The sequence below is a fragment of the Camelina sativa genome, chromosome 6 (genome assembly GCF_030686135.1).
Source record: "Camelina sativa cultivar CO46 ecotype springtype chromosome 6, ASM3068613v1".
NCBI lineage: Eukaryota > Viridiplantae > Streptophyta > Magnoliopsida > Brassicales > Brassicaceae > Camelina > Camelina sativa.
Window position 1 is genome coordinate 15,491,053 of NC_141885.1, and position 8,499 is coordinate 15,499,551.

The window sequence follows — 8,499 nt, forward strand, 5'->3', positions numbered from 1 at the left end:
ATATTACGGGTAGTTAAGCGAAAGCATAACAAGTCCTTACGAGATGTCTAATGGGCTACTAATTGGGCCGTTATAAATAAGGAAACCCACTTGTTATCCAGTACCCCTTTAATATGGCAAAACGTTGTTTCGTCGGCCTGGATAGTATGAAGATTATGGCTTTAGAAATTGAGAATTAAGGAACACAACAAATATTGTCCTTCCGGATCTACGACATAACCCGCAGGAGATGTCTCATACTTCGTTTTCCAAAATCCGTTAATTTGGATCCAAATTGGGCTTACATATATACCGTTAATTTTCCAAAATCCGTTTCTTTGGATCCAAACTGGAATTTCAAAAACCCAAACTATAAATACATAGTAAGTTACGATATTAGGAAAATGTTCCCAAGTACATGGGTAACCACCGTTTTTAATAAAATCCCATAATTATAGTAAAAATAAATGCCCGACACATCTTCCGTACACGTAACCTAACTTGCAATCGTCGATGTTCGTACACGAGCATGAATGTTCCGTGCTTCACAATAACTTACAAACTCGCCTAGCAACCCACCATACATACCAGTCATTGCAGTAGTTTTCCCCCAACCCTAAAATTGCTTTGCAGACTCTAACACAGTAAGGGGGAGGAAGAAATCCTTTTCTAGTAGGATTACGGAATGTTTTGACATATGAAAACGTAGGTGATCTACGAAACTCGTGTACGAAATCTACCAAATCCTTGACATATCCCCGTACACCATCAGACCCCCAAGGCTGGTGCAGTTTGTTGAATAGATGAAGGTATCGTTCGGCCTTTTCCTCTTCTCTTGATAGAATTGATAGGATACCACATGTAAAGGTGGCATGTCCTTCGTCAGGTACAATTGTTGTTAGTAAATCAAGAATCCATAATCGTTCCTTAAAAATCGCCCACTTGTTTCCTGCTTTCAGACACCGCACAAATAAACGCCGGTTACGACCCTCCGGAACAACATGGGTCGTCGAATCTTTGCTAGTATTATAATCGGTGGGTTCGGAGCACAATGATAATATGGATGCGTTTCTTAGGACATCCTCTTGGTACACCAAATATCGACCCCTACGTCCAGCTTTGAGGATTGGTTCTAGATACCCCAACGATCTTGGGCGACGCGTTCAACAATATTGAGTAGTAGATCATCTCCAACTTTCAACAATATTGAGCAGTAGATCATCTCTTGGTACACCAAATATCGACCCCTACGTCCAGCTTTCAGGCATTGCCATAGTAGTAGGTGTGGCGGGTGGGTATATGCTAACAAAAAAGGTCTGCTGTATTTTGACCCACTTAATTAGGTGTTATGGTGATAGTTTCCGTAAGTGTAATGTATAAGTAAAAGGAACAGTTTTCAACCAATAAATTAGTATAGTAAGCCGTCTACTGTAGGTGACAAGCCTATTTCAGCCTCAACTTATATGACTTTAGAGTTGACATAAATAAAGGCACACCACTTGTCCTCCTGTGTCAATAATCATATCAGGACCTCCCACCGTCTCCCTATTTTCTGCAAAGTAGATATGTTTTCCCATTTTAAGTCCACACTCGTAAAGTGTCAATCACTAATCTCGCCCCCAACTATATCCCCCACTCAATAAGTATCCCTTTTTCCCCTTTGTTATCATTCGAAGATATAACAAAACGAAACTTCCACATATTTTGTCATGCACCGCAACCCTAGCTTTAGTTCAGTGTCCCTCCCACCGTTAGGGTCTCCCCTGTGTGATTGTGGCGATATTCCGGCATTAATGACTTCGTGGACTGACGCTAACCTGGGGCGTCGGTTTTACAAGTGTGTCCTAATCAATAGCAGATTCAACAGAGGGTTTAATTTCTTCGCCTGGGTAGATAGCGAGTCACCTCATGGGTGGCAAAAAGTGGCTTTGATTAACGCAAGAGACCAGATCCGAAAAATGAAGACTGGATTGCAGTTCTATAAGCAGCTTAGATCTACCAGCGAAGACCAATTGGAGACAAATAATTGTGTACATACTTCGATTTCAGCAACCTGGAAGAAAAACCCGTTCTACTATGGTCTCCTATCCGCCTGTGCATTTACGCTTTCGGTTCTTGGAATCATCATCGCCATATTAATGTCGTAAGGGATTCTACGGTATATTTATCTCTGTCATTTATTCATCTACCGGACTGCATCTATGGTACCTTGTGCTGGAGTACAGGGTACTAAGAGTACCCTGTACTGCATTTATGGTCCTTGTGCTGGAGTACAGTTAATGTGTAATAATATTTCATCGTTTTAGTATCTATAAAGTTGTTGATTTCCTTTTAATACCATCAATCCATGTGCTGGAGTACAGGACCTCATTATCCGTAGTAAAGGGTACTAAGAGTACGAGCGAATTGTCTCACACTATATTATTGTTTAATATCAACAAGAATTAGAAGAAGAAGTCCGTTTAGAAGAAGGAGACCGTCAATCAAATCTGGACCGAGAAGAAGAAGAAGAAGAAGAGGAGGAAGAGATTGAAGGTTCGCGGCAAAGTAGCAAGGTTACCGGAGTAGCTTAAGAAGGTAAGTGATTGGATTGATTTTCCCATTTGATTGAAATGAGATTGGCTGTGAAATCCTACGTTTCCGAGTTCCATAAATACAATAAGAGGGAATTGGTTAGATTAAAAATTTATTCAATTCTCTTATATTAATGATGTATTTGGGGCGGGGTAACAAAGTAGAACCGTAATTTTATGAATTCTCTTGATTATTATGTATTCGGGGTGGATGGGGTTAAATAGTAGAACCGTAATTGGGTATAAATTGGATATATGGTACACATTGAACTTTGGTTCATAGTTCTTGTGCACGTATAGACTAATATATACCAAATTGTTCTTTGTAGGATGGATCTGGAAGAACAAGAGAATGTTCCTCCAAGGAGTTTGGATTTACCGAGAAGGTTATTTTCTCTTGGCCATTACCCTCTCGAAACCAAGATCAATGCGTATTCTAGACCGGAGTATCTTGCTACAATATCAAAGGTGCTGAATGGACCAACAGAAATGGAAAACTTGTTAAAGTCTCCATTTGGGCAGCTTTTCGTATCCCTGCCAACAAGGCCTCATTCTCAGGAAAGCTTATCCATGGATTAGTTTGCCGTGAGTTGGTGACCAAAAAACGGCATGAGATGTGGATTGTTTTTGGTGGTCATCCAATAAATTTTGGATTACAAGAATTTTCTAAGTTGACAGGGCTCGACAGCCGACAGACACGACGTCGTACACTTGGAGACGCATTGAAGGAATATACGAGAACTTACGCATTGGTGACTCTGGCCCACTGTCAGTCAAGTTCCTGGAGATGCATGCGCGGGGATACAATGTACGGGATATCGGTTCTATAATAGATGCAGATGTCAGCGGGTTCAGAAAGCAATTTGCCATGGATTGCTGTAAGGAATTTGTTGAAAAGTTTGTGAAGAAGTGAACTAGGTTGTGGCATATATTCTATTTTTCTCATTGTACTAGTGGTACAAAGGGGGGTACTTACGTTTATTTCATATCGGTATTTCATGAATCATTAATACTACGCTAAATGTGAACATTCAGTAACGTAGTTGTTGTCTTTGTTGTTGTGCTCTTTTTTTTTTTGTCATCTGTTGTTTTATATTAATATGTCAAAAGATTAACCCTTACACTGTTCTGAGTTTTAGTTTTTTCTTTTAGTCAGTTACAGGGAACTAACTACTCCTACCGATTAAAGCCTATATGAAATCACGCCTATACCAAAAAAACTCTATACACAAAGCTGCACCAAAACTCAGAATCACAAACATCAGAGGATTGTGACTCTCTCATTCAGATACGTAGTTGTTGTCTCTGTTGTTGTGCTCTAAAATTTATCTTCCAATATTATTTTTGTGACTTCGAATGGTATACTTCCGTAGAATGTACCCCTTCTTATTATTATATAAATTGTCGACCCAATCTTCAACAAAGACAACAACTACGGTCGTAATAACTTTTACTTAGACGTGACACTATGAGCACTGTCAGAATATAGAGGAAGAAATTTGTAATAACTTTGACTTATAGACGTGATTTACATATCTCATCATTGTGTTTCGATGACATTCAATTATATCTGATGTTATTAAACCTTTTAAATTGGTTACTTTAGTCTAGTAACCGACTTTTTTCCAACAATCATAGTAGTTGTAAATATATAGACTTTAGATCTGGTTACCATTAGAATTATATTTAAAGCGGCACCAGTAGACACACCTGTTGATTTAAAGTTCCATCCATAACCCTTGAGGACGTCTGATTACTCATCATAATGACCTCTCTACAAAAATATCCCAACAATATGGCGTCTGGGAGAAAAAGAAACCCAGATCTACATGATAAGATGTTGGTTAAAATCTTCAGACATCTCGCAGCTGATGGTTTGTCGTACCTTGCTCCAATATTGAAGGCGGGTCATCGAGGACGCAAAACAGCACTTAGCCCCGAAATCCTAAAGGATGCTAACATCTTCCACATCTGTTGGGACCCTTCATGGTTTCAAACATCACATAACCCAAATGGTGTCGTCCAAGAAGAAGGGATGAATCGGCGCAAATTCGAAAGATGCATTGAATTAGGTAACAAAATTGCAATCTACAACAAAGGTCTCCGGATTGTTGCCGAGGAGAGAGACATTCAGAGAGGGATTTCACTTTTAACTCGTAACGTTCTCACATATCCACATGCCACACTAGCATGTGGACTTTTTTATATGCTAGAAGGGAACGAGCAGATTGCGGTTCATTTTCTTCACAACAGTCCACTATCCACTAAAATCAGAGAGAGCAAGGCGTATTTGTCAGGGGTGTTCAACGTGTTGTGTAGATTTAAGACGACGGTTGAAAACACTTACAGGGATTCTTTTGTGTATCCTTCTAGTCTGATGATCCCTTCTCCGGAATTTGCTGTATTTTGCATAATGGACCATGATTTCTACACCAACAACTATCGAGAGTATGACATGTCGTGTACCGACTGTGGCCTTTGGTGGGTAGCTCAGTCTATATTTGAGATCTTGTAGTGTATTTGTACAAAATGTGTTTCTTCATAAAAAGTTACATCTGAAGGGTTTCATTGTGTTCTCTGTATTTATTTCGACTTCGATTTGTTTAATTATATTGGCCTTAAAGTATCGGATGTCTGGTTGTGTAATAGTATGCAGCTAATGTCACAATTTATGCTAAACCCTTATTTTACAAACCTTTTCTGGAACCATATCCATTTTCTTATGTAACGATCACTTAAACTTGCGGGTATTGTTAGATTAACAAATTTATAAAAATTATCGTCAAGAAAGTCACAATCCGACCAAATTTATAATTCTAGTGCAATAAGCCTTAGAACTTCAATAGAGGATAACCATGAATAAAATTAGGCCCATAAAATTAAGTAACATAAACCCCCGAGCAAAGAATCCGATCCAAGCCCATATGCCATTGGATTCCATTGACCAATTCGGATCCTTTTTCAAAATTTACAAAGTTAACATAATTTCCAAATAAAACATAAACCTGATTTTACCCTTTTCTTCACCGTCGATTGGAACTGTGTATTCCTTATTGTTACCTATCTGATCCACCAAATAAATTCTGTCGCCGCCGAAAGTAAATGGCTCCTGATATGGATGATGCAAGTGGGGAGTATGATTTGAATGCTGAAAACCCCGCCACGCTGAGAGAAGAAGAAGGAGGCGAGGAAGTCGGAAGCGAAGATGGTCGTATGACTGATTTAATGAGAGAAACGCCGAATGAATTACACCCGGAGTTAGAGCTAGTTTCGAAGACTGTTACAACACCCGAAACCATGATAAACGACGAAGACCTACAAGGCGTAGATTCGGCGACACGCGATATTGGAATTGAATCGCCGATTACCAGAGAAGACATAGAAGGAGATTTCGCGGCTGCAACAACGGAAGAAGGCATACAAGCAACGGTTTCCCAAGTATTCGTAGAATCAAGAGGCCGATAACGTTGAGGGAAAATCATTATTTTGTAGATTAAGGATCTGCCCTTTAGGATAGTAGGTTTGAGAGTTAGATGAACTAGTCGAACTAGTTGAAGCAGTCTTAACAATTTGTAGTAGTTGAACTATTAGAAGTGGCAGTATTCAATCGATGTGTTTCAATGTGCAGGATAGAACTGATGATGAATTTGATTCCGAGGATGAAGATTCCCAACCAGTTCAGCCAGAAATGTTCTTTAAAGCATCTGAGTACATGAAGGGGTGTAAGATTATCAGTAGGTGTAGTGTGAGCCAAACAGTGACATTGATAGGGAATTTACCAGATGAAGTCTGTTGGTTCAGAAATCACTCCCAGTTCAGGCATATATTCCACATGCCTAAGGAGAAAAACCACATGACTCAAGGCATGTGGATGCTTTTGCTTCACAAAGCTCGTACGGATATGGAAAGGGAGTGTTGGTTTGTGGTTAATGGAGTGCCTATCCGGTATGGGTTGAAAGAGCATGCGTTGTTAACCGGAATGGACTGCCATGAATACCTGTGTGGCTATGAGGAGTTAGGAAGCTTAAAATTTGTGTCAAGCATGTTTGGGATATGTAAAAACATAAAAATTAAAGATGTGGAAAAAAAGCTCATGAAGATGATGAAGAAGAGCTGTGTGGAGAGGAGGAAGCTCACTATACTGTATTTCTTAGGGTGATGGAAACATAGATTCCTTTCTTCTACGTATTGTTGATGATTTAAACGCTTGTGAGGACTTTCCCTGGGGACGTTATTCATTTGACGAGTGTATGAAAGGGATCCGAAATATGATGAGGAAGTTGGAAGGCGGTTTCAAACCAAAAGCGCAACCTACCTTTTTCGGATTCATTGTTCCTCTAGAGGTATGTATGATTACTTAGTGATTGTAAGTTTCTGAATTTGTATGTTTTTGAAATTAATACTAAAATCTTGAAACTGTATGTGGAGATTTTGGCGTTTGAATGTATTCCACAACTGGGGAGGAAATTTAGTGTTGATGTACCCGCAGAGGAGGACTGTCCACAGATGTGTAAACACAAATTCACTGACAGTTCAACGAAGGGGTTTCCTTTGGATGAAATATATGAAGAGCTTGGAGATAGTAAGGCAAGAGATTAGTTTGTTAGATGGTATTATAATTATTTATTATAAACAAATTTTGAAGACATATAGTGTGTCTGTATGTATTCACAGATCATTACAAGAATCTTGGAACCCGACGGTATTGGTGAAAAGTCTTTGTTGCATTGTATCGTAGATGATTATTCTGATGATGGGATTGGTTTTATCGATCCAATGGTTGATTGCTGGAGAGAACGTCTAGCCATAAAGAAGAAGAGGATATGGTGGGAAAATCTGTACGAGTTGGACTTACGCTCTCGTATAGTAGGCTTAACTGCTGATGAATTCCCGGATAATGGTAAAGAATGTCCTGAAACTGAAATTGACCACGGTGAAAACGTAGCTGGGATTGAGGCATATATTAGGTCACTAAAAGAGACAATGACTAAGGGCTTTGAGAACTTGGTGGATAAGGTAAATGACCTCAATAAGAGAGTGGAACCTCTTGAAATATATGTGTCAATGCAGCTGGAAAAAGGAGATGATGATGGGATACAGTTTGGAACACCAATGGATTTTGGTCCGACTGTACAGACTCCGACTAATCATCCAACGACTTTGGTTGTATATAGTGGAATCCTCGACAAAACTGGTCCGAATAATGCGGACAGTAGTGAATTCATTTTAGTTCGATAAATTTATATCAGTTTTTGTATTGATTGATTAATTAAGATTTGAACTGCTGGTCATCAATATGAAGGTGAGAACCGGAAGAAGATGGAGAATGAAAACAAGGAAGAGATAGAGGTTGAGGATGAGGTCCCGGAGAAAGAGCCGGAGAAGCAGAAGCAGAGGAAGACGAAGAAGGACAAGAAGGTGAGTGGAGTAATAATAGAAATTGGGAAGAAGCGTAAAAGACAACCATCAAGGCACATAAGGACACCCTTCGCAACAGCGGAGCCGAAACGGATAAAAAAAATTTGAAGAATTCTTTTTTGTTTGTGTTGTTGCTTGTGAACGGGCTGTAAGTTATAAGCGTTTACATTGTTTTGATCGTTGTTTGGAAGAATTGTGATGGTGGTACAACAATATATACCTTTTGTATATGTTCAACTAAGTGTTATATTGGTACAACTATGGTTATGTTATGTTATGTATAGTTATGTAACATCTATTTTTAATTGTCGTACCCACTTGTTTAGTTTTTTTGTAGAATCATCTGTTCAATTGGTACACCTATCTTTAAATTGATATTTTCAGGTCAGGTGTGAAGAAGATAATGTATCTATTTTTAGTTGTCGTACCCACTTGTTTAGTTTTTTTGTAGAATCATGTGTTCAATTGGTACACCTATCTTTAAATTGATATTTTCAGGTCAGGTGTGAAGAAGATAATGTATCCTTGA

The 8,499-nt window shown here is 39.0% G+C and overlaps 1 protein-coding gene across 1 annotated transcript; it reads left to right on the forward strand.

Moving 5' to 3' along the window:
* Positions 1-6,192: 6,192 nt before the first annotated feature.
* Positions 6,193-8,499, forward strand: LOC109133322 (uncharacterized protein At3g43530-like). Its single transcript, XM_087456140.1, has 7 exons — positions 6,193-6,895; positions 6,981-7,139; positions 7,227-7,568; positions 7,623-7,764; positions 7,855-7,970; positions 8,355-8,359; positions 8,469-8,499. The coding sequence occupies exons 1-7, from the start codon at positions 6,803-6,805 to the stop codon at positions 8,497-8,499; spliced, it is 888 nt and encodes a 295-aa protein (XP_087312266.1). The 5' UTR covers positions 6,193-6,802.

Excerpts from the sequence above, each read along its gene's own strand:
- LOC109133322 (XM_087456140.1), top strand. The coding sequence starts at position 6,803 with ATGAAAGGGATCCGAAATATGATGAGGAAGTTGGAAGGCGGTTTCAAA. Across the intron at positions 7,140-7,226 it reads AAGAGCTTGGAGATAGTAAG|ATCATTACAAGAATCTTGGA; the intron begins GCAAGAGATTAG and ends ATGTATTCACAG. Across the intron at positions 7,765-7,854 it reads TGGTCCGAATAATGCGGACA|GTGAGAACCGGAAGAAGATG; the intron begins GTAGTGAATTCA and ends ATCAATATGAAG.